Source organism: Spermophilus citellus (assembly GCF_964194105.1).
Source record: "Spermophilus citellus genome assembly, chromosome: 5".
Taxonomy (NCBI): domain Eukaryota; kingdom Metazoa; phylum Chordata; class Mammalia; order Rodentia; family Sciuridae; genus Spermophilus; species Spermophilus citellus.
In genome coordinates this window covers 145,397,633-145,425,138 of record NC_138186.1, presented here as the reverse complement: position 1 = coordinate 145,425,138, position 27,506 = coordinate 145,397,633, and the positions used below count along the sequence as shown (strand labels likewise).

General features: G+C 36.8%; 1 protein-coding gene across 3 annotated transcripts in view; it reads right to left on the bottom strand.

Moving 5' to 3' along the window:
* Window positions 1–27,506, bottom strand: part of PDE7B (phosphodiesterase 7B) — a 308,410-nt gene that overhangs the window by 33,806 nt on the left and 247,098 nt on the right. For all 3 annotated transcript variants that reach the window (XM_081296564.1, XM_081296565.1, XM_081296563.1), the window contains 5 exons: window positions 9,797–9,948; window positions 7,563–7,626; window positions 5,358–5,453; window positions 3,222–3,322; window positions 1,856–1,987 (listed from right to left, as the gene is read on the bottom strand). In XM_081296564.1, the coding sequence (XP_081152690.1) occupies window positions 1,856–1,987; window positions 3,222–3,322; window positions 5,358–5,453; window positions 7,563–7,626; window positions 9,797–9,948 (545 nt within the window). The remainder of the gene's footprint in view (window positions 1–1,855; window positions 1,988–3,221; window positions 3,323–5,357; window positions 5,454–7,562; window positions 7,627–9,796; window positions 9,949–27,506) is intronic.

Here is a 27,506-nt window from a genome sequence, read left to right as displayed (position 1 = left end):
GTTTTTATTTATATATGTACCTTTACCTAACTCCTCAAACTCCTTTCAAACTAATGTTATGTTTCCTTGGATTTTGCTCATTTTGGGCATGTGAGTTGGAATAAATGTTAAAGGGCAAAGATTTTGTTTCATTTGGCTTTGTATTCCTAGTGTATATATACAACAGATAGTTGCTGATTAAAACTAGATAATACTACATGTTGTATTGAAAAAATTACAGAGTTTGGTTGTACTAGATGGCTTATTTTTAATAAAGAGATTGAAATAAAAATTATCTGAACTTCAAAAGTTTGAGTTAGAAATATATTTTCTGAGAAAATCTTTAGTATCAGAGTCAGATAGATTGGAGTATCATCTCTTTCTATCTTTTTTGGTATTCAGTTTTGTTAATTATCAGTGAGGACCTAATTTTGCACTATTAATAAAATTCTCCATTTATTTTCTTGTTTTTATGTCTTTAACATCTGTCATATTTCTTTCTGACATCCTGTCTAAATGAGAATTCATTATGTGTTTTTAAAAATACTGCATGTGAAAGCACAGTTTTGTAACTCCTATTTTTTGTCAATAGCAGTGAATATTCTCTTAAATTTCACTGATATGATATACTTGATAATGAGAAATTAGAATTATGAAAGTACATACATGATATGGGAAGAGATCAAGCATCAGAATTTGTTGATTGATTTCCCTTGTCTAGTAACAGACATTTGAAAAAGTCAATGTTGACACGAATAGAAAATCTGCATGTGGGTTCTCAGGATAGTCATTCATTTTTTTTTTCTCCATAGTCAAATGTCTGTTTTCTTAAGCAATAAATTTAGCTTCTGAGATGGTTTGGAAAAATTAGTTTTAGTTTTGTATTTCTCTTTGTTTAACTTTCAGCTCATCATGGAAGGCTTTCTTAGTCCTACCATTCTGCTCCTGGACCTGGCCATGTCAATCCCAGTGCCAGGTGCTGGCCGACAGCTCCAGGGGGCCCAGCATTGAAGGACATGCCAGGTGGACCCTAAGCCTTGGAATGCCAGTTCCTACTTTTGCCCAAAGCCAATCAACTGGATGAAGAGAGACTTTTCTCTATGTTTCAATAGTGTTTTACTGGAAATAAATGCATCCTTAAGCTGCAGAATTTTGTTTAATATAGCTGTTCTATGGAGATCTGTCAGTGCTCAGTTTTTTTTTTCAGCACTCAGCTTTTTTCCCCCAAAAGATCTATTAACATTGAGATAAGTGAGTCAGTAATATGAAATGATTTTGCTAGTGACAATTGAAGATATCTGAAGAACCACACTGAAAACTTTGAGAGTAATTCAATTCTGATATACGATTTATTATCTGATATGATATCATAGGTAAATATTCTTAAGCCAGTCCGTTCATGCTGTGGAACTGTTTTATAACAACAAAGTCTATCTTTTGTCTTTGGTAACAAATCTTTGACTAGAGGTCAATAAAGTTCAGAAATGGTTCCAGAGACTCAAGTTCAAATTGGGATTATACCTAGGAAATAACTATGGAAGCTCTGTAAGAACTGGCTTCAGCTGGCCGTTCTGAACAAAGCAGCCTCCATAGGTGCAGATATACTCAGACCATGATAAATTAGGTTCAGGGATCCTGTTCAGCTTAAGACAATCAGTTTGGAGCAAACTGAATTCCTTGACTATCTTTGTAAATCAATTTAATCTCCCTTGGGGTATATATTGGACCTATTTCAAACTCATGTTCTTTGGATGTGGTCTCCATCCCTGAGACTGACCTTGAATGAAGGCTGTCTCTAAGGGTAAGATTCAGCCTCATTCCCTGGGCCCAAGGCTATTGATCATACTGTGTCTGGCTCCACATTGGGCTCACTTACCTGATACAGGTTGGCAAGATGGTGGTTAGTTTTGATCAAAAATGGCTGGTTCACCCCTGGGTGGTCAACATCATGTGCTGCTGCAGCAAGTAGTCCAAGCATGATGTCCAGAGGTGTGAGGAAGCTGGCCAACTGTTAAAAAGTCAAATTGGGAGACTGACTATTATGCTTGTACAAATAGGGTGGCATTGTTTTTGGATAAATCAAACAGAATGAATCAGTCTTATCAGCCAGATCTTTATCCTGTGAGGTATTCAATGAGATGACATGCACCTGAAATTGCAGGGAAAAAAAAGGGCTACGTGGACAATAAGCTCAAATTGTGCAGAGCATTCAGGTATTCTCTTTTTGCTTCTACCACTGTGTTTTGTTTTGCTTCTGTAATGGCTTGGCTTGTTGGCAGCATTGCTACCTGGTGGGAAGGGAGGAGGCAAGGAAGAGACTAAAATGAGCCTTGCTCCTAGAGAAAGCAGTAAATGAAGGAAATAGTTGAAGACAAGATGATGGACACCCTTAAAGAATAATTTGTATATTTCAAGTAATATATCTTTACCACTTGTTTGAAAGAAATTGGCTGAATTGCCAAATTTGCATGCTTCTTCATTGTGAAACACAGAGTGGAGGGATATGTGAGAGTCTTTAGTTTTTTTGTTTAGCTAGAAAAATAATCAGGAGAATGGGAATCCCGTACTAACTTAAAAAATGCAACTGTATGATTTATTACAACTTTTAAATTTCTTACAGATTAAAAAGTGAAATCATTAATTAGTCTTTGGGATATTTTACAGGTGTAAGGCATCTACCCAGCTTTATCTCAAGAATGCTTATTTGGTATCTGCATATTTAGTGGTTGATGTTAAAGCATATGTATATTTAGTGGCTTGTTGAAAGTGATTGAACTAAGCCGCTAGACTGAAATGTCATTTTCCAAAAACATGAAGAAAGTTCATCTTATACATTTTATCAAAGAACTAAATTTTATATAGTGATGAGTTATTTAGATTTTGGGTAATGAACATTATTATAATGCTTTCAATTTTTAACTTTTCATTGGTTTATTGCATCACAGCATGCTTGCTGAGAGGTCTTTGGTGTTCACAGGTTTTCTTGGGCCCTGAATTCAGGATATCTAGTTGGCTCATTAACAAATGAAAGGAAACCTCAAAAAATTTAATTCCTTTTCATGAATATTAAAAGATTTCAAAGTTGATACTGTGACTTTATTATATTCATATTGTGAATGACTAATTTTCTAGTATCCATTTTCATTCATATTGTGAATGTTCAGAAATGCTGGGTAATTTAGAGTTTGGGTAGTTTACTTGGCATTCCAGATGGCTGAAGGGGCAGCTGGGACTTGCTTTACCTTTGGCTCTTTCAGGTAGCAGTGCATGGCCTGGGTGACATCAGCTGCATGAACAGCATTGTGATATGGGTTTTGGCCGTGGTAATCCTCTTGAACCATGACTAGGAGGTAAACAGATAACTCAGTCAGCTAAAATCAAAACAAGAATGGCTTCCTCCATCAGAATTACTAAAGGTGCTTTTTGCTTAAAAATATCAGTGCCTCCAAAATGTGTAGTGTGGGGATCCTTTGAAAATGAACGTGGTTTGCAAGCCTGGCAGTTCTACTGAGTTGTTTATAGTGTAGAGGAGGGGGGAAATAGGATTTGCGAGGCCCTTGGGATTTCTCACCTCCTTCATAAATCACCCCTTTCTGGCATTCATGAAGGCTCTCATTCATAGGAAAAATAAATATGTAGGAAAAGGACAACTTTCTTTCACACCATAGTTTATTTAAGTTTGCTGCCCTTTATGAATAATATGCCATAAATGGAGCTTCCTTTCAGAGCCCTGATAGCATTGGACTTCCTAATATCTAACAATTGTGTTACTGCTTGAATAACAAATACAGACCAAGCAAATCGGGGGCTTCTTCAGGTAGAAATTCAAAGTACTGCATTGATTCAATACCTCCTTGGAGATATTTCTCCCTTATTCAAGGAAGATATCCTCTTCCATGCCCTCCAATCTAATGCCAGGCTTAGAATGCTCTGGAACCAAATCAAATAATAGACAAGGCAATTTTAGTTTGTTGCTACAGAAGCCATTAGTCTGCTGCATCTGATAACCAAAGTGATTCTTAGGATGAAATGCAGTCAGAATGTATATACTTTCCAGATTTGCAAAGCATTCTCTCTGGCTGTGCATTCTGGTATTAATTTGGTTGTCAAAACTGCTTTTATTTATTTATTTATTTATTTTTGCACATTTTCTGGGCACATAAATGTGTCCAAAGAATCTGTATCTCTCTTTTTAGATAGACTAAAATTATTTGGCTCCATTCATGCCCACTACATTGCTCAATTGATTTAAAATACAACCATTCAGAGGTTATTTATATTTCTGGAAAGGAGCTATTTTGTGGCTTATTTCAAATATTTCTGTTATACCTCATATACCTTTTATTCATCGGGGTTGTTTACAATCATATTTAAACCATGGTGCCATCACTTATTATCTATAGAGGGCACATTACTTGACCACAGTTTCCTCCTCTATAGAATGGGGATAATAATAGCTCTGAGCTAAAGGTGTTGCTGTAAGAGTCAATGTGTTAATACAGCAGGTCCTTGGAAGAGGTCTCGGAAGATGGAAGCACCTTGGAAGGCTGGCTGTTGAGGCTGCCATTATTTTACTCTAGATAGCATTTAGTTAGCTTCCAAACTCAACATGCAGCCATGTGACAAGTCAAAGCCAGAAACACATGAAGTGTCAGAGGAAAGCCATTTAAAAATCCATTTAGAAAGTGATTAGAAATCTGCCCTGGATAATTCAGTGACAGATAAATAAGAATATGTACAAAGTGAGGTTGCTTTTTGGTAAAGGTGGTGGCAGGGTTGAGTGGACATATGAAGGGCTTTCAAGTTAGATGGATTTAGAGGTCAACTGATCTTCCATTTTCTAGTCATTGGCCTTGGGAAAGAAATAAGTCTCACTGTACATCTTCTTAACCATGAACCAAATAGGGACAGTAATGAAAAATAATTTCTAACTTTTGGATTTGTTCAAATGGCTAGAGGTAATTACCTAACAATTAATTACCTAACAAATAATTACCCATAGTGGGTGCTACATAAATAGTCAAAATTTCTTAAAGTCTTTTGAAAATTGTCAGCAACTCTTCTTCTGATTAGAATTATTTGTGGTGTACACGACAGGGGTTTTGATAACACATGAGCAGATTAAAATCATCTTTGACAGCTATATGGTTTTCATGGTTTTCTTTGCAGATTCTTAATCTCTAGTAAATGTAACTAATGAGGTAAATAATTTCTCAATGACTTGAGATGGGTAAACTATATTTAAAATAAAGATTATTTAAGATAAATTTGAGGCCTTTATTCACTGTGTTGTGGTTCTTGCCACTTTATATTAGAGTATTATCCACTGTCATTATTCATGGGAATGGGAGGTAGGAATGTGGAAAGAACAGACTTACCTAAAAACCTGTGTAAAGTCACCATGTCCAACTTGAAATGGTGAATGAGTCCATGGGTATTGAAGAGGTGGCACAGCAGCGTTACCAGGCTGTTTCCTAGAGAACAGTCACCTGCTTTAACTTATTTTTATCACTACTATATGCCAAAAATGATACTAAGATCCAAGGTCCATATAATCATGTTTTTTTTGTTAGAATCATTTTCCCCCTTTGGATTTGAAATTATTCAAGTATATTAGATATTATCACTGTGATCTGGTCCTAGGTTTTCTCTTATTATACAAATAAAATTAGCTCAGACCTTCCCTCTTATACCAAAGACAATGAAAATATTAAAAGAAGGACTATGCCTAATGAAGTGTGGGGTACATACACATGTGTGTGTATCTTTTTAAAAACACAGTTGGTGGCCACTTAAAATGTGCCTGAAGTCACTTCCAATTGATGCTTATATTCACAGAGGAATCTAAACCATCAAAATGCTTAACAGTCAAAGCTTATTCTTCTTCCTAAGGAACATCACCCCAGAGGGACTTGACTATATTTTTTAACTCAAGCCAGCAGAGATGCAAAATTGAACCTATAATAACATAAACATTCAAGAAATACTGCTTAATAATAATGTTTTTGAACTTTAAAAGCATTGAAGAGTTTATTTGAGAATTTGAAATGGACCAAGAAGATGCCTGCGTGTCTTAAATGGAAAATTAGGTGTTGCCTAAGCACCTCTTCCAGGGTACCTCATTCAATGGGTCTCTGCAAATTTTATTCTTTCAATTATTTCAAAACTCTCATGTTAGAGATAATTAATAGCATTGCAACTGTTTCTTGTTCATAAATCTACAAATGAAATTAGTTCTGTCAAAATTGATTTTCTCCTCCCAACTCCCTCATGCCAGTTATTTGTAAGTTAATTTTAGCATTTCTCACTACATATATGTCTGTAGTTCTATGAAATCTCTCTCTCTCTCTCTCTCTCTCTCTCTCTCTCTCTCTCTCTGTCTCTTTAAGGATGGGGTCTCTCTATGTTACTCACACTGATGGGGTTCAGGGCGGGATTCTCTATGTTGTGTCCAGGCTGGTCTCAAACACCTAGGCTCAAAGGATCCACCTGCCTCAGCCTCCCAAGTATCTGGGACTATAGGTGTGCATCATCATGCCCAGCTGAAGTCTCCTTTTGAATTGGTTGTAATATCTTACAGATCTCTTAATTAGTTGAGTTAAATAAAACCTTTGACGTGCATTCATTTCCTATTTCTATGGAAGTCTTGATTATATTCTTTTAAACAAATTCCATTTAAAAAAAGTTCCTTTTATTCACAGTTAATTTAATTTTCTAGTATCCATTTTCAGTTGATTTGAGCAAAGTGACAATGCTAGATTGTGGGAAGCATCCCTATATGGTCTATTCCCTTTCCACAGTGCAAGGGTCTGTTTCATGACCTTAGGCTACATCTCTCTTGGTTGCACAGTGTTTTCTAAATAATAAAATAGCGAGAAAACCATCTGCAATGACTTCAAGCCCAAGTTTGGTAGATGATAGGACAGAGCAACATCAGCATTAACTGTGATGATTTTCACTGCCTCCCTAAGCTTATCATCATTTTTTTTTTAAATGGGCAGTTGAAAACACAATAGGATTTTAAGAAAGAGCTTTAAAGGCACAAGTATTTAAGAAATGAAACCATTGGGAATGTTTACTTTCTCTTTAGATGCAGCCTTAACATCTACATTTTCTACTTAGCCACTGTTTTCTTGGGAGGACACCAACATGTTTGGACAACACCTGCAATGCGACAGATTCTGCTTACCTAGGAACACTGCAAGGGCCTCTCCCTAGGAGGGTCAGCACTGATGAGAGGTGCCTTTGTGCTTCCAGTTTTCATCAACTAACAATGAACTTCCTACTTCTGGATGTGGCCAAAGTGTTCCACAAGGAAAGAATCTAATCTGTGGTTTCCTAATTCCTTTGGGATCATCAAGGTCAGAAGGAAACTGTCCTAAGATTCTAGGCTAAATTCAGTCCTGATTCTTAAACTGAATTAATTTTCCCATGCCCTGGTCTTTCTGGAGTGGCTGTAGATTTATGAAAGTGAGGAAAGAAGAGAAAAAGAATAACAGTGTTTAAAAATAAAATTTGTTTCTCATGAAATGAATCCCACTTTATGGTGTGTATTTTAGTGAGAATTCTTTTGGGTAGCTTACCATTTGTCAAGCGATCAAACAAGAAAATGTCAAAGTCCCACATTCCCACTTTGGAGAGCATATGCTGAAAAGGCAAACAGAAAATAGCACCAAATGAATCACATCGAGACTCAAACATTTACTTCGAGACACAGTGAATTAAACAACTAAAAAGTTAGAAATAGCACATTACTCTCTATGTGCAACTGGCTTGGAGTAAATCAAATCTCACTTTACCCACTAATGACAACTCGAGGGACAGGCTGTGGAGTTAAAAACTACCTGGTTCAATGATAGCCATGTCTCTTTCTGGCTGTGGGATGTGGGTCACTTTTCCTTAACTTCTCTGTGTCTCCCTTTCTGCATTTGAAAACTGTGGCAGATAATTCTCTTTCAGAGGGTTGTCATGAGGCTCAAGTACAGTCACACTGTGCTTGGAACACTGCTCATTCATAATGAATACCTGTGTTGGGGTGTAAAACTGAAGTTCAGCAAAGTATCTACATCACAAACACTATGCATTGAAGGGAAGAGGTTTACAACACAGTTTTTAAAAATGAAAGTATTTGCTGAGCACCTTATTTGGCTCAATGTGGAAAGAATGTGAAATTAACCATTGTATAGGAAAGTTTGGGTCATTGAGCATATTGCATAATTTAAAGGTCTATTTCAATGCAGACTTATCATTCTATTTTTCTTTTTTAAAATAACACATGCTTGAAATTTGATGGTGACACAAAAACTGGAGTTGTTGATTTTGTCCTTAGTATAGTTCTGAAACTACACTCACCTCTCTTCACAGAGCCCTGACTCATGTAAGGACCAATTCCCCCTCATTTACCTGCCCCTAAATGGCTTCCCCAGTGTTACCTCACAAAGCCACTAACACCTTTATGATGTATCAGAAAGTTGAAGGGATTTTTGAGGTCTAGATTGAGTGAACTTTTTATCCAAATCACATGATACCATAGGCAGACCTAGCACTTGACCTCTGATATCCGAATTTCTGGTTTACTGTTCTTTCTACATCTCAGTGTCACCCTTTTTGAGATGTGGCTGTTCTGAGAATGGAATTCCCCAAGAGTACTCTGTCACTGATGCTCCAGTGCTGGGGTGCTTTGTCTTGCTTTCTCTTCAACCAACCAACTATCCAACCATTAACCAACCAAATAATTAACAATGAACTGACCCACAGACAAACACACACATACATACAGATGATGTTCACCCAATCTCAGTCCATTTTTTTCTTTGTAGACCTAATATTGAGAATGGTTTTTTCTGGTATTACTTGCTGCTCATTTTTCAATAATATATATTAATCATTATTAATTCTTTATTTTTTTGATACTGGGGATTGAACCCAGGGGTGCTTCACCACTGAGTGACATTGTCAGCCCTTTTTAATATTTTATTTGCAAACATACTCTCTTTGAGTTACTTAGGTCCTAATTTGCTTAGGGTCTCTCTGAGTTGCTGAAGTTGGCTTTGAACTCATGATCCTCCTGCCCCAGTCTCCAGAACTATTGGGATTACAGGCATGTGCCACCGTGCTGGGCTAATAATATAGATTTAGTAATAGTATGTAGATAGTATACTAGAGAAAGTAAGTTATTTAAATTCCTTTGGCAATTTAGGCTTATTTTTGTTTCTAGATTGTCATTAGTTTTTACCTCAGTCAGATCAATGTAGATAAAAAATAAAGTTATTAAAAATTATTTGAATGAACTAAAAACAATAAAAGGGATAATGCACCAAGTTAATACCCTAATGTGGAATTGAGAGTGGTTAATTATTGAGTTATTTTCAGTGTCCCTATTACAAGAGATAATTAAATGGATTCGAAAATTTAGTAATTCCCTCATTAGTAATCTAGCAGTCCAAAATTCTTAGTGTTGTGTGAATATTTTTTGCACATTTATAAGAATGAAAATATCTAATGTGTCAAGCATGAGAATACTAAGCATATAAACATGTTTTACCTCAGGGTTAGGGGTGACGCTCAGAGGTGAGGTATGTACTTAGCTCACATGAACACCCCTAGAAAACATGCTGGCATTACTCCTAAGAGCTGAGTATAAAATTACTTTCATTTTATAATTGATGGGAAAGTCCAGATGTGTTGAGTAACTAACCTAGAGTCACAGAGCTCCTCTGAAGCAGAGGAGGACTTTCTTACCCACAGGTACTATTAGCTGAGACAGAGGCTCTTGGCTCTGAGCCCTTGCAGGTAGTCAGAGGGGTAACCAGCTTACCCGTGCTTGTCCAAGGTAGTCTTCATCCAGCAGGTGGAGGGGGGCTTGTGGTATGATTCCACGAAGCAGCCTCGATGCATGGAAGTATCTTTGGAAACTTAACAGTCGTTTCACCTTTTTCTTGGTGCCAATTTCCCCTGAGTGTGTTGTATCTATGGAATCAAATGCAGAAGTGCATATATTTAAAAAAGAGCCTATTTTCTCAATTATGTAAAGATATAATGTACAAAAGAGGAAAGAAACTTAAAAGATCCTCTCAATACTTTGAGGGCTAAATTGAATTAAATATGGTCTATTTAACTCTACATTTGAAATTCTAGATTATAAATAATATTTTATATGTATGGCATTTATTAAAATGTCAAGATATTTCTGAATGTACTTTTGGAAAACATGAAATTCATGAATTAAAGACTTTTTTGTTGTTGTTGATGCTGGTATGTTTAGTAAGTGAAATTCACATACTTCTGCATACATTTGAAATGGGAAGTTTTGCTTTTTTTTTCTGCTACATTGGAACTGAGGCCCAAAAATATAGATCAAGTTCTCACCCTATTCTCTCTTCAGTCTGATGAACCCCTTCACTTAAATTAGAAGAGCTATGAGAAAAATTTTTCTTAATGTCCCTGGAATATCTTTAGCAAAGAAATCAATAATCTCAGAGCTAAAGTGATCTAAATGCCCCTTCAAGAAGCAAAGAGGATGCTTGCTTTTCTAATGGAGTGTATCCTCTTCTATTGGTCACTATAAATGTCTGGCAGTAGAGATATTTTAATACTCTTGTCATGTGTACCTTTCCAAACTTGACTGTCAACATCATGACGATCGTCCAGAAAAGTGCCAGGCATGTAATTTGAATATCTGTCAAGATAGTTCTTACCTCAGTGGAAATTCTATGAGTCACTCTAAGGCCACCTAAGTGACGTCTACTGCCAATTTTGGATGTAGAGTCAATTTAACACTCTTGTAGAAAAATGTGCAGCTCATATATAAGCTGATTTTGGTTTGTGTCATACCTTCTCCCATCTCTTCTTTTGCTCTGTGGAACTCAAAATTATAACAAATGCCAGAAACAGAGGAAACGATGGCACTCCCTAATGGCAGTGAATGACCAACATTGATTCATTATGTAGGTTGTATCATGCATGCAAATACATGATTCAGAGATGGCAAGACCTACTCTTCTCAGGAACTGCTACCTGAATGAAATTAATTTTTTAGTTTAAAATGAATCTAGAGACCAATAAAAGAGGCAAATATGAACACAAAGAAGTAAATAGAGTACCACTGAAGTTGTGTTTAGGCATACATCAGTATTAAAAATGGTAGACATGGGCTCCATTCTGCGGGTGGGTTCTCACTCATTTCCATGAGTTTATTAAATCAAAGTACAGAATAAAGTGGTTTGTTCTTTTATTTAAAAAATTGAGTGCCTGTGTTCAGTGTGGATGGAGAGGAGAGAAAAGGGGAGAGTGAGAGATGAAGTCTTAGATCAAAGGAGAGCATGAAGATGATATATTTTATTAGCCTTTCTGTGGAGTCACGGCAACGTTTTATGCAGAAAAGTGGTAAGAATAGTCTTATGTTTAAACAGGCCATCCTGGCTTCTGTGTTGAGGACTGATTTAAGAAAAAGGTTTGATGCAGAAAGATCTATTACTTGACATAATACAGGAGAAATGGCCGCTTGGACAATGGTGGTAGCAGTGGAGGGAGATGGAGTTCCTTGGGAGCCCAGTGAGGAAGTACAGCAAGGATCCAGGTGTGATCCTAATTGTCTAATGATGCTAATTCATCAGGTATGATGAGGACTGAGAGCTGACCATGAATTATATACTTAAAAAGAGCATGTTTTATTGCATGTTTACAAGCAACAACTCTCTGGTAACAATAAGCACATCTACACCCAGATTTTGTTTTTTAAATATGATTTCTCACTAAGAGCGATCAGACTGCATTGGTAAAGTGGCCTTTTTTTTTAGGACTGGAACAGCAAATGGACAAGGTGAACTGTAACATCTTGTTATACTAGAAAAAAAAGGGATACCTTAAAATGCTGCAATTATTTAAAAATAACAGAGGAAACAAATTTTAAGAGGCCCCTCTGAGCAAATATGGGAATATTAGAGTCACAAAATAAATAAGGAAGAACATGTTATAAATCATTGACTGAAATAAGAACTAACAAGTTCATAGAGATAGTAAGCAAGAAAGTGAATAAATAAGAAGGGAAGGCTCTTTTTTTGCGAAGAGTGCCAACTGAAAAGTGTAGAAGAAATAATAGAGCCGGAAAATTGCCATTTTGCAGACATTATAGTAATAACTGAATCAGGCCAGAATCCTTAATGGCTACTAAAGTTATTAAGGGAAATTTAAAAAGCAGTAGGATAATTACATAATATCAAAGCATCTCCCTGCAATGACTTATTAATTAGAGAGGAAAAAATAGTCACTTTATAGTGGACAAATGTAGAAGGGGCACCAATCTTTACAAAGTATTCAACAGTCACCAATAATGGGAGAAAGTGACATTATGCACTTCCTGATGTGAAACACTAAAGAAACATCATGGATAGAGTGTTCCTGCCCCAGATGTACATCTAACCCCAATAAAGAGGAAACATCAGAAAAACCAGGTTGAAGAAACTCTACAAAACAATTGGTTTGTACTCTTATAAAAATGTCAATGTCATGAAACATAATGATAGTGTCAGGTATTATTTCAGAATAATGGATAACAGATTATTTCAGAATAATGGATAATAGTGTACTAAATGTAATGTGTGATCCTGAATTGGAGCCTGGATCAGAGAAAAATGTTCATGAAAGACATTTTAGGATAATTTGTGAAGTTTAAATATAGACTTATGCAAGAGATAATAATACCATATTTATATATTTCTTAAATGTGATAACTGAATGACACAGATGAATGTCCTTATTCTTTGAGAAATACAGGTTAAAATATTTAGAGGTAAGGGGGCATGATGTATAAAACAAATTCTCAAGTGATTAAGGAAAAAATTTACAGTAGTAGGAAAATATTGTAAAATATAATAATTGGTGCATATGGAAAAACAGTATGTGACTTGTTCCATTCTTGACAATTTTCTACGAATTAAAAATTATGTTTAAAACAACATCAAGTACAGTCAACTCCTGTAAGGAGTTTTACTGAGCTGGAGAATAAGAAATGGGATGATAGTTTCATATAAAAGGAAATCCATTCTTTCAATAAATAAATGAAAACAATTATTCCTATGTACACACACACACACACACACACACACACACACACACACACGGAAATGAATCCACAGGCACTCAACCACTGAGCCACATCCTCAGCCCTTTTAGAGACCGGGTCTCACTGAGTTGCCTAGAGCCTCACTAAATTGCTGAGGCTGGCTTTGAACTCTTGATCCTCCTGTCTCATCCTCCTGAGCACTGAGATTATAGGCGTGTGCTACCACACCCAGCTCCAATATATTCTTTCTTGACAATTATTCAGAAGTGACGTGAGATAGCCATTGGTAAAGATAATAACATGTTCTTTTCCTATTTGGGGGTCATACATAAAACTAAATGAAAAAAAAAAATCTTCAAGGAACTCCCTAAAGGGGGAAAAAACATGAAATAATGCCAGAAAAACTATGTTCATTTAAATCAGTATTAATTTTTACTAATCACTCAACTGTCATTTGAGAAGCATTTTTGTGCTGTGTGAGATAATAAAAACGGAGAATAAGAAACTGAAAATGTAGCCAAGAGGAAAAAAAACCCATAAAGAAAGTATCTGAAAGCAGATCACCATTCTGTATAACAGTACCAGGTACTACTCTTTTAAGTATTCAAATGTGTCATCAATCATTGTGTAAGTTCTGACATCTTTGTTTCTGAAAGGACTTTCTGTGCATAGCTAGCATATGTACTTTAGTAATTAGGAGTATGATCATATGCATTGCTGGATTAAAAATTTAAATTATTAGTTAAGCTAAGTCTTACAACTAGCTCAGCTAAATTCAGCTCAGGAAAATCTATGGCATCTTAGTAATGTATCTAGTAGTGAAAGTGAGATTTATATGATAAAAAATCATTATTAGCCAGGCACAGTGGCAAATGCCTGTAATCCCAGAAGCTTGGGAGGCTGAGGCAGGAGGATCGTGGGTTCAAAGCCAGCCTCAGCAAGACTGAGGTACTAAGCAACTCAGTGAGACCCTGTCTCTAAATAAAATACAAAATAGGGCTGGGGATGTGGCTCAGTGGTTGAGTGCCCCTGAGTTCAATCCCCAGTACCAAAAAAAAAAAAAAAAAAAAAATCATTACTTAGAGGCATTCATCTTTGTTTGGATTTATTGTTTCATGGTCTCCAAATTCTCATTTGGAATAGTTACACAAAGGTGCTCTACAATGTTCCATTGCCTCATCTATGTAAGCATTGACCCTAACTGTGAAATTCATTTTCTGTCCACTTGTTCCTTTATGAATATTACAAATATGTACATATTAACACATTTTTGCACTACTCTGGTACTAATTTTAGGGTTATGAAGTTTGTATTGGCTCTGCCAGTATGGTAATTTTTAAAATTTACAAGTTGGAGTTGGCTTAAGTGCAAAATAGGTTCATAAAAATTATTTTCATTTTTTGAGTACCTTCTCTATGGCATATTCTCTTTATAGGGGATGATAAATGTTAGTGCTAGGAGAAACTTTGAACCTAGTATAAATACCTGAGATTTTTTAAAAAGTTATAAGTATGCCTATATGATGAGGTCCTTTCTGTCAACTGTATACCTGGTTCCTTGAATAAGATCAATATCAACTATTCCCAAAGTAGAGTAGCTAGTAATTAGTGCAGAAGACTCTCAGGTGATACCAAAGACAAAGAAAGCTTTATGTTTAAGTGAAGAGAACTGGCCTCAAGTAAATATGGAACTCCAATTAGATCAACTTAATATCAGCACTTTTGAACATTAACCCAACCAAAACTATTAAATAGTGTACTAACAAATGCCCTATTCTGCTAATTATTGTATTAATAATTATTGAAATTCTTTACTGGGCTAGTGGATATTCATAGCCTTTTAAAATTCTTTTCTTACATAATTTTTAATATGTCATCTTGTACCATTGAGTTATTGGTGTTAATGACTATTACACTCAAGGTCAGAAACTATTTTAACAAACTGTAACTCCTGGTATCTAATGCATAATCACATAGACAATGGAAATGGTAAAAAGTTTGTTAGTATTTCCCTCTTCTAATTTATGTATGGAGCTTTTGAGATCCTCTCTTCCAGATGAAGTAGGTAACAGTTGTAAACTATAGCAACACACTGTATGCATGTGTTGGAATGTCATACTGTGTCCTATTAATAGGCACAATTATTACATGTTGATTAAGAAGTAAAACTAATAAAAAATTATTGATTTCATTGAAACAAATTCAATTAGTTTATTGAAACATCACCATCAGGTGCCCCTTTTCAATAATAAGCCAATTTATAAAAGGCAAGATGATAAAACTTTTTAAATTTTTTAAAAAAATTTGTCCTCTTTAGTTGTATATAAGATGATAAAACTTACATGTTACTTTTTGAAATAATTTTCTTGGTGAGACCTAAAATACAGTTGCAGGGCTCAGGTTATCTTGCCACTGCCATTTAATTTAATTGATCTCCATTCTGACACTCAATTGTATCCCATATGGCGCAAAGCTCGCTCTTATTCACAGGTCTGTAAGGTCTTAGAGACCAGATTCCTGTTAGTTTTCATTGGATTTCCACAATACCCTGCAAATACGTGTTGAAGAAATTAAATTACTTTCCTGAGATGTGTGCTCTAGTCTAACTTCAAGAAGCTGAACCCTTGAGAAATCAGAGAGAAATTTGCAGGTTTCAATATGCAGCTTTAAAAAGATGAGACAAAGTTAATTACTTGAAGTGTCCTGACAGGAGTAGCAGATTTGCAACATAGCTTCTTCTCACTTATTACACATTCTACTAGTTTGGGGTTCAGGATTCCTGCAAAGTTGGAAAGTTAGTGGAATTATACAGGATGGCAATTTTCTTGAAAGCCGACCCAAGGATTTAAAGATTGAAGCAGCCTAATTTAAGATGCATTTGCCAGTTAGACATAATTTTTAAGTAGACTACTTTAAAAAATAATAAAAAAATCCCAAACCAATGAAGAGGTTGTGTGTAGAAAATATGTAGAAAATAATATTAATGGGTTTCCAGAATATACAGTGTAGACTTCTTCTAGTCTTTTTGATGAGGTGTTAAAGATGTCAGTCTCTGAATGAGTCTAGTGCTCATTTCAAATTATTAAACACTTCGATTCATTTTCATGTGCTTTGAGCAAATTTCATAATTTGGTTTTGGCTGTAATGACTTCGGTATTCAAATCCACCCTTTCACAGTTTAGCATCTTCAGACACTAAAGTTTCCATTTATTCACAAAGAGAATCAGTGGCCAGAAAAACTTTTAAAATAAAATACTACATCTCTTCCAGTCTCCAATCATCCGTGCTCATAAATGGCCATATTTGTTTATTTCTCCCTGTCCATATTCTCAGAGTCAGAAAATGGTATGTAGAAACTGATCACAACCCTATATTATTTGGTCCATAAGGTCATTAAGTGTAGAGCTTTTCTCACATGGAGTGGGGGCAGATATATCCTTAAAACAAAGTTATTACCAATGACTTTTGAGATCCCAAGTGATTTAATTGAGATAAAATATAAATTCCTAAACATCAAGAGCATTTCCTAGGCTCAGATTTTAATAGAAAAGTTGTAAACACTAAAAAACAAACATACACAGAACACAACATCATGAACAACAATAACAAAAACACCCAAAATGAAGGGTGGGAAAGAAACTCAAACCAAAATAGAACACATGAACATTTTAAAAGTCTAACTAGAAGTTGGGACACGGATTTCAGTCTAAAGGAGCAAAGAAGTTATTTTAAGTTCTCCAAACTCAGGTCTTGAACAGAACTTATTAAAGCCCCATGACATTAGCTCTTCTGTGCATGAGGAATGCTCACGACGTCTTGATGGCTGTCACCAGAAGAAGAGCTTTGTTTCCACACAGCCACGCAGTGGGAGGAGGAGGGGGAGGAAGAGGAAAGTGTTCTTTAAGGCAGGGTAAAATTGTTTCTCAAGATCTAACTTTTTAACATTTAATTTTTTTTTCAATTGCTGTTTTTCTTTTATGTTCTTGACAGTGATGAGTCAGGAGACATCAGGGACTTTTCCTTCCCCAGCTGGTGACATCCACACCCGCTACCTAGTGGAAGCAAAGTATTAGAGAGTATTATGTGCTTGTCCTCTTCAACCACACCACACACTGATTTTTGGCAAAATTTACTGCTTTTGTCTGATTATTTTGCCTACCATAAAAATCCATTCCATCAAATTTCTAACTTCTGGGGTCAGGAATGGTTGTTTCCTTTTTGTCAGAAGGGAAAAAGTCTTTCACAGGAATATCTTAAGGCTTGTTTGGGCAATAGGAAGGTTTTTCAAAATCAGCTTGAATGAAATTTAAATGAATTAGTAGGAAACAGATCAAATTTCCTCAGTCCTAGAGAAGAAATATGTGCCAGGCACAATGTGGTTTTATTGAACCCTCCGCTTTGGAGTTTGAAATGTTTAGCAAATCCAGATTTGAGGGCGATGGCTTGTGGTAAGCAAATTGAGATGACCAAACTTTCAGTTGATCCTATGTCTCCAGAGGTTAAAAACTGCTGCAGTAACTCCCAGTGCTCAGCATATACTTAAAATAAATGTGGTCTTTTATCTGGAGATATGTGTTTGGATGTTAAGTTTCACTACAGAAATTCCAGATGTATGCTGTAATGTACATCTGCTTCTCTGCTTTCACCATGTCTGCTACTGCACACCCCCATCTCAGAATATTGGACTAAGTCTTTGCCTCTGGTCACCCCCTCCAATCTATCTCTCCTACCACTGACAGATTTATTCCTCAAGCACACTCCTACCATGTCAGTCCTCTGCTCCGAATCCTACAATGGCTCCCCAATGTCTACTTGATTAAGTTCATATTATTTACTCTGGCATTTGTGGTCTTCCACAATGTGATGCCAACTTATTTTTTTCCATTTTTATCTTCTTCCACAGGTTCCCTGCAGACAGATAGGTCTCTGATCTGCTGTTGTCCTTATGGCTTTCTGTTTCAATATGCACCTGAATGCTATCTCCACCCTCTGAAACGCTCACCTCAAACTTTTGCCTCTCGACTTCCTGGTCAGATGCATTCAGATGCTTCTGTGAGCCTCAAATCTTTGCCATTGGTATTGTAGTAGTTTAGCCTGCCTTGTAAGCAAATGTTGCACACATTGTAAGACCTGCTGGGCCACATGGTGCCTGGCTTCAAAAGTCTTTACTGGACGAAGGAATGAAGGCAAGAGGTGATTATTGATTGAGGTGTTGTTGCTTTCCTAACTACTGGAGCACATTACCTGATTACCATGTGATTATTAAATTGAATTAATTATCCAGATTAGATAATATTCTCTCATCTAACACAACAGATAACAGAGGTGATGTGATGCCTTTGGTAGAACTTGAACCTCTATTTCTTTTCTGACTTTGCTGGATTTTATGCAATGATTATAAGTGCATTTTTAGAATGGTGGTAGATTAGTACTGTATTCACTTTATCCAATGGTAGAGGTCTGAATAGGAACTTTTATCCTAATAACGTGCAGAAAAGAATACCTTATGCTTTATTCTTTGGAAAGGAAATGTCCTGTAAGCTAAATTCCTCTTTATTTGTAGGTTGCAAAAATAAAGATTTTGTTTGAATTGTATTGCACTTGAGTGAATCTTCTGGCTTTATAAATGGTTAGTACATGTGGGTAGAATGTAATATTTTACATGTAAATATCCACCCTCAGTCCAGCAGAGAACTCCATGGTTTTGTATGGAGTAGCCACATCAATAGCTCTTGGCGTAGGACACTTAAGAAACAAGGTCCCATTCAAGGTCCCATCCACACTGAACTAGATCAAAACAAAGAAAGACTTGTCTTTGATGATGATGGCAGTGTTCACTTGCACGAGTACCTGACCTGACACCAAAGACATAATAGATGTACTTAATCTGGAATAAACACAATTGGCCTCCCAGTCAACGTATTCAATCATAGCAGAAATAGGACTTGGGGCTGGGGTGATGGAACTAAGAAATATTGAGTACATATCAGGTGATTTCTATTTGTCATTTCATTTAATTTTCCTAAAAGTGGATATTGTAAAGTTGGGATTCATAGGTACATTTTACAGATAAAAAAAAGTGGGCTCAGAAAGGTGTATTGATTTATCAAAAGTCACACAGCCAGTAAGTAGCAGAGCAGGGACTGGAGCCTGGGTCCATCTCTTCTTGAAGATGATGTGCTATTCATTATACCCCACTTTTTTTACAGGAAATTGTAGAGTAGGAGATATATGTGATGCTAGCACAGAACCTTATTTTCATTGGGGTATAGTGGTATATCAGTACTTGAGGGATTTCAATTTTATATCCTTTTAAAAAAAGGATAGTAAAGTGGCCAGAATCATAGAAGTAGAAAGTGGAAAGTGGAAATGGGAAATTGCTGTTTAGTGGGAGTTTCAGTTTATGCAAGGTGAAAAAGTTTTAGAGATCTGCTGCACAATACTGTACTTAGAAGTAAATAAGTAATAAGACGTAACGGTACACTTAACAATTCATGGGGGTAGATTTCATGTTATTTACCACAATAAAAATATACTAAAACAAAAACCATAAAAAGAAATTTTAAATATTACTTACAAATACAAATGTTTAAAGTCAGTAAAGCCTTAAAGTTTGAAGGGTAAAATGATATCACTGAATAGGAATGTCAGAGTGAGAATACTGAAATACTGATCCTGAAAGACAACCATAAAATCACTAGAAAACAACTCAAGAAATAACTTCATGGCAAAATTAGGAAGTGATTCTATGTATGTAACTTTTCCTGTTTCACTAAATGTACAAATATAATATTAGGAAATGAATAATAAATCACTTGTGGGTTTTAAAATTGAAAACACATGTCATCCTGACACTGACTTAATATGATTTGATTATTATGTTGTTACCCAGAGAAATTCACAGACATTGGTTAGTGCCTGCAGCTTTGGACAAGACAAACATTTTTTGTTGTGTACATAGAGCAGAGCAGCCGCTTGTGGGGAAGGGAAGGAGTGGGAGGTACTTGGGCAAACAGGCTGCTCAAAATAAAATTTTGACAGGATGTGTACAGGACTCCTGTTTAACCATTTTGGAGCCTGAAAGTCACTCAAATTGTACCCAAAGGGACGTCTGCCGATTGAGACATCGTCTTGTTTCATGTAGTTCATGGTCATTCTCTTCTTCTTTCCCTCCCGCTAGAAAACACAGATGTCTTTTACGTGTTATCTAAATATAACTCATTGCCTTTATAATTTTCAGTATTCTTCTAATCAGAAATGGTTATCTAATATATCTAAGCTTTTCTTTGGCAGTTGTCAATGAATGAAATGGAGGAGTTAATTGGCTATCTGATTTCCTGTGTGGAAAGGCTCCCCCAACAAATATCAGCTGAGCGTGGACTCTGCCAAGTACTGACGCGCTTGCATGTATAGAATATTCAAAGCACTGTTTCTGCATTCAGTCCAAGGAACATAGTATCTTGGCTTTGGGCTTATTGTGCTGCTCTTAGGATGCAAACTTGCTTCAGGATAGCCATGGCCTCTGGGATTCTGCCCATTTCCTGCCTGGAACATGGTGGGATGAGCTCTTGAACCTTTTCACCACTTTGATTTCTACTTTAGCTGGGAAGGATAAGGGAGGTTTTAATGTAAAAAGCCTAGAAATTATAATATATGGTGAAATATATGAGCAAGAGAAAGTTATTTTTCTAGCAAGTGTGCCACTGTCAAGAATGTGGTCATTCGTATTGCCCTTCACCTTTGGTAGAGTCAGGAGCCTGTCTTTACACATGGGATAAAGGCAAGATGGTACCTGGTATGTCTTTGGGGTGTGTGGCAGTGTGGAGAGGGTGAGATGGCAGAGCAGGAGAAAAGGAATGAGGAAGGGAGGCCAAAAGAGAAGGGACAGTCTGGGCACAGTATCGCATTGTGAGGCTAAGGCAGGAGGATCAGAAGTTCAAGGCCAGTTTCAACAACTTAGTAAGGCCCTAAGCAACTTATGGAGACTCTGTCTCAAAACAAATTTTAAAAAGAAGGTGGGGCAGGTGGGTTTTTGGCTTAGTGGTAAAACAAAACAAATCAAAAAAAAAAAAAAAAAAAGGAGAAGGGATGGTCAAACACCCACAGGAGGTGGCTTCAGTAAAAGGCAACCTAAGAAAGGTAAGGATTTTTTTTTCCACCATCCTGTGCTTCCCATGTGGGTTTGAGAGTTGTCATTCATGAACCCTGTTCTTCCTGGTAACTAGTCCTGCTTTTCCTTCTGGATGAAGTTAAGCATGATGGCAGGGAGAGTGGTTAGTCAGAAGAATGTTCCTAATCTAAGAGCTCAAGACACTATACAGTTCTAAAAACAAGCTTATATAAGCCCACGTTGGAAAAAAATGTGAATATATACACAACCTGCTAAAGCCACAGAGAAACCTACTCAAGGAGAAGTTGTGGACATGTACACGGCAAGGAGCGAAGGTGGCATCGAAACCACCATGAAGCACGTGAAGAGTTTGTGCTGTGTCTCTTGCCTTCCCTCCTCCTAACTCGGCACTGCTCAGAGTGAGGAGTTGTCATTGTTGTGTCTGAAGGAGGAGACTCTGAGGGGGAGACAGGGAGAGGCAAGATAGTTCCAGAACAACTCAGCTAAGGACTTGTAGAATGACTAAAGAGAATAACTGTCCTTGATGCCTTCAGTAACTCCTGTTTCTCTTCTCCAAACACGAAGTTTACTTTGGCTCAGACCCTGAGCTGGGTGTCACTGATACAAAGATGAGGGACATGGAGCCTCAACCCGCAGAGAGCCCCCCCCCCCACCCCCATCAAGAAGCAGAGCTCATTACTGCTCCTCCATGGCAGTCACAGTTGAAGAAGTGACCGTGGGGGGAAATCTCTGCACTCTCTTGGGGCCTCCAGAGGCCTCTCAAGCAGGCAGGTAGTGTAGCTAGTCAACAGCAGGGTTCAGACGTCCAGAGGCAGCTATGGCACCATCACGATCCTGCTGTTCTCCCTGGTGTCTTTTCCAAGGCCACAGAGGTAAGCCTTAGCATAGTCTTAATGCTCTACTTGGAATCTTTGCCAGAGGGATGTCTAGGGGCCAGAGTCTACACTCAGTGACTGATGATGAGATGTGTCTTAGATCATTGCCTGCTGCAATAACAGAATACTGCAGACTGGGTGATTTAGAAAGAAAGGAAATTTATTTTTTACAGTTCAGGGAGTGGGGTATCCGAGGTTAAGGGGCCTGCATCTGGTGAGGGCTTTTTACAGTATCACCCCATGCACCCTTACCTTCTGTGAGAGTGGCGGAGCAAATGCAGAGAAGAGTGAAGAAGGGGACCCAATTCATCCTTTTATCAGAAACCTACTCTCGTGATAATGAACCCACTGCCATGATGGCATTAATCCACCCCAGTGGGCAGAGGTCTCATGACCTGACTACCTCTTAAAGGCCCCACCTCTCAACACTGTTACTCTGGGGATTAAGTTTCCAGCACATAAACTCTGGGGGACACATCCAAACTGCAGAAAGAGGCAATTAAAAAGTGTAATATCAAGGAAAGGGTGCTTGGCCTAGAATGAGGTTCAAGTATGGGTTCTGCCACTCACCAGTTTTTTTGGGCAAAAGAATTGAAATGAGCCCACATGGGGCATGTGAGTTAGGCCAGCTTGTGTGTAAGGAGAGCTCCAGTCAGAACAAAAACATCATCTGGGAGATATTTCAAAGGAATATTTGAGCTTGGAATAACTTGCAATTAGGTAGGCAAAACCAGATGAATAGTTCCTGATGGAAGGGGGGATAGAAGGAATAGTTCCAAGTGTGGAGTACTACGCAGAAGGGAAGTCATGGGGAGGCTGGGCTTTGGGACAGGGTAGAAGGTGGGGCAAGGGACAGAAAGAGGGGAAAGAGGTTGAATGGCCTTCTTGGTTCTTTCCAGCAGCTGACGTTCTGTGCTGAGCACCCCAGAGCAATGCCACCCAATTCATATTCAGCAAAGCAGTTGCATGCTTATTAGAATTGTCATATCTAGTTGTCTTTCTTACTCACTAAACTGTTAGCTCCTTGAGGGCAGGGCCTATGCTTTATGTACCTTTTAATTCCCGCACTGAGCACAATGGAATGAGTAAAGAAGATGAAAATCAAAGAAAAACTTTTTATCTCTTTGGTAATTCCTTGGGGACCCCATTTCTTAAAACAAAATAACCTACTAATACCTGCTGTGGTTCTAGGGTTAAAGTGGAGAAATAGAGTACCAAAAGGTTAAGCAACTCAGAAAGAACCTTATAACAAGCAGAACAGGCATTAAAACAGTTCCCACACCTATCGCAATCTGATAGGTAACAGAATTTTAAAAAATCAGGTTCTAATTGGAACTGAGGAATGTGTTGTAAGTTTTCCATCTTTGCAAACAAAGTTGCATTAATTAATTTAAATGATCATCTTTCTGATAAGAATTAGGCAGATGGATGTCAAATCATTACCCTGGTGACTTGCACTGGGCATATTTGGTTTACACATATGTGCTAAGCTGGCTTTCCAAGTGAGTAGAAATCAGTCCCTTAGGTGCCAGTCTGTAAAAGCAGCCCAGCTTTTCAGTGTCCTAGAGAGCACCCTCTCGGTAATGACAAGCAGCAGTCTGCCCTCTTGATGACCTGGTGGGGTTGACAGATTTCACACTGTTGGAGAATGGAGAGTGAGGAGTGTGCTATTTGGAGACCATCCAGAGCTATTCTTCAAAGTGTCAGAAACATCACAACAGGGTGCAAAGTTCAGAAGTTCAGTTAAGTTTAAGGTCCTTCACCTTGGAAAGTTTTCATTATTTTTTTTTTCTCTTTCTTATATGTCCCAATGAATGCTGCAGTTGCAAATTTGTCAGCACGACTTGGTCAAAGCCCACTCAACATTTTATGCCAAAGATCTGCTTTGAAAGATTATGCATCTGTCAAAATGTGCCCTGGGAGGCTTAGATCATTTTAAAAGTTTCTCATTTTCAGTAACCATATTTCTAGTTATATTTAATTTCTAATTCTCTCAGGAGCCCCAACTCTGAACTAGTTTTCTCAAGGGCACTGAAACTTTCTGAAATTTACTTTAAATTCATTCTTTGTTAACTTCAAGTCAAAAGAGAAACTTAATGGTTAACAAGCCATAAATAGTAAGAATTTATAATAATAAAATAGAATGTTATGATAATAGCTTTAGAAGTTGTATTTTATATTAAGACATTTTAAAACTGAAAGCTATCACTGATAAAATAAAAATACCAAAGTGGCTTAATAACTACACATTCGTTAGCAATGCATAGCTTAAGACTCAAGTGCTGCTGGGATTTATAAGTTCAATGTGAGAGGCGTTACTCCCTAGGGGACATTTGGGAAACACTGGGGAGGCAATTTTGGTAGTTGAAATGATGGAAAGGGCTACAGTGGAATTAGTGGGAGGGAGCCAGGGATGTTCTGCACAACCAAAAATTGTCCTGCACCTCCTTCAATTTCTCTTTTATTGTTCAGGTATTCATGTAGGTGAAGAGCCTATTTATAATAATTAGAATCTGGAACCTAACCCTACTTCTCTCTTTTAAATATAAGCACAAAAAATTCTTTTTTTTTTTTGGGGGGGGGTACAAGGGATTGAACTCAACCACTGAGCAACATCCCCAGCCTTATTTTGTATTTTACTTAAAGACAGGATCTCATTGAGTTGCTTAGCTCCTCACTGTTGCTGAGTCTGGCTTTGAACTCACTATCCTCCTATCTCAGCCTCCTCAGCCACTGTGATTACAGATGTGCAGCACCATGCCAGCCACAAAGAATTTTATAGTTTTAATATTTGCTTTTCAAAAATGCAATTACCATGCAGATTAAGGGAAGAATGTAGTTTTGGCAAGAAGTATTGGGGTGGGATAGGAGGAGGAAGTGGTGGACAGGACTTTTCCAGATGTTGTTCTCCACCTTAGGAAATGTTTGACTATGTTTCCAACATAATGCACCTGTGTTAATCTGCATTTGTCACACAGGGATTCTGCATGTAGGTGCAGTAGATGCTTCTATTATTATGTCTTCTAGGGCAGTGATGGCTTGGTCCTCAGTGTATTGATATTAATAAGTAGTGGGACCTTTAAGGGTGAATCCCAATGGGAGATCATTAGGTCATTGGAAGGGATTAAAGTAGTTATTGTGGGATCCTAGTGAGTCTTTCTTCTCTGGTTATTATAAAGAGCAAGACTGATTTCTTGCCTGCCTCTCTGGTGCCTGTGCCACCATAGGATCTCTCCCTCCTGCACACACTTCTGCTATGATGTCATTCACTATGTAACACAGCTGAAGGGCCCTCACAGAGTGGAATAGAAGTTGGTGTCATATCTTGAACCTCTGAAGCTGTAAGATAAATAAACCTCTTTTCTTTTAAAGTATCAGATCTTAGCATTTTGTTATAGCAACAAAACCAGACAAATACACTATCCTTTACTGATTTTGTCTTTGAAAGACTTCTTTCTAAAAAATTTTGTTTTATTTGTTATTTTTTATAGCTATACATGACAGTAGAATCTATTTATATGTGTTTATAGAAGCATGGAATATATATTATTCTAATTAGGATCCCAGTCTTGTGGATGTACACAATGGTGAGATTTACTGTTGTGTATTTTTTATGTACACAGTGAAAGACTTCTTGTTATAGGGCAAAATTTCCAGCCACAGTTGTCAGATTTATGCATAATTTACCTTTAGTAAAAATGGAATATGCCATCCATAGCAACAAGTCTTTTTGAATAAAATCTTAAATAATTTGGTTTTCTCATTCTATAAATATTTGTTAAGTCCTTACTATATGCAAAGAATTGCTCTAGGCACTAGGATATAGAAATAAAAAAGTGTCTTTATTTCTGGAAATTATACTTCATCAATATAATACCAAAATAAAAGAAAATTGATCTTCATTAGTCTAAAGAAATAAATAAATGAGGATGTGGTATTAAATCCTGTATCAGTTAGATGGCTCTGGCTTAGTGACAGAGGATATGTGTATCTGATCCTGTCATTTGGCATTAATTTTATATGGCAAAGTGATTGTAATTTTTTTGTTGCCTAGCTTTTCTTTTAAAATTTATTTATTTGTTCTAATCAGTTATACCTGACAGCAGAATGCTCTTCGAGTCATTGTACACAAATGGAGCACAATTTTAAACTTCTGGTTATACACAAAGTAGGGTCACACCATTCATGCAATCATATATGTACCTAGGATAAGATGTCCATCTCGTTCCACCATCTTTCTTATCCCCATGGCTGCCTATTTTTTTAATATAACAATATATTTTTATGATGCTATTTTTTTGCTGATTTTTTCATATATTTCTCAGTCTCATTTAAAATTATATTCCATAATTTAAGGAGTAGAATTTAAGAATTTAAAAAAAATTCTCCAGCCCAAGTTTTTATTTTTTGTAGGTAATTTAAATTGTCCTTTAAATTGCCCTTAAATTGAGTCATCCTTTCGTATTATTTATGCCATTAATATAATGGATAAATGGTTACCAAAGGCTCTTAATTATTATTTCAAGAAGTATAGGTATTCATTTTCTTAATCTTCTCTATTTAAGACTCTTAGAAATAATCTTAAAAGGTGATTTAAGGTGGCTAGATCTGTTTAATAGAGAGTTCAAAAATACTCTCAGAGAATCAGTCTTGTCATAAGACTATGGTGACACATCTTATTATTAATTTCCATAGAGTGGGTGTTTCTTACATATTCAGCTATTAACGTCAGATGAAATTCATCCATTGTGTTGTTCTGTTAGTCATTTTCAAAGAGCTGAAATAAAATCCCACTGCTTTAGATTATTTTCAAAATCTCAGGTGGCATTGCTGGCCTTTATTGGTTCAGCAAATGGAAATTTTAACAATATAAAAGTTCAACTATTCACAAAGATTGTTTTGAAGTTCCAGTTAATAATTGCTGTTTAAAATAATTGACTCTAGGGGCTGGGGATGTGGCTCAAGCGGTAGCGCGCTCGCGTGGCATGCGTGCAGCCCGGGTTCGATCCTCAGCACCACATACCAACAAAGATGTTGTGTCCGCCGAGAACTAAAAAATAGATATTAAAAAAAAATAATAATTGACTCTGAGACATTCTAAGATTATGAGAAGTAATGAATCACAAAAGGAAAACTAAGTTATGCCCCAAATAGCTTTTTATTTTGTTAGGAGTTTTGAGTTGTGTTATAATTCTTTCAAAACAAGTTATCCATGTTTGGAAATTCTCAATTAAGAAGAACGTTCAGTCAGTTAGTTGACTAAAGCTTGTTTGTCTTTCCATATATTAAGCCACCCTTATCTTTCAAGACATTTCCCACTGAGGTATCATAATCTATTTGCCTGTGAAAGTGATTTTTCACATGAATATTAAGATATTTTGGCAGTGGTATGAAGAAGAATGTTGACATTCTAGAGACCTGATATTTCCTCCATAAAAAAAGGGTGGCCATAATCAAGA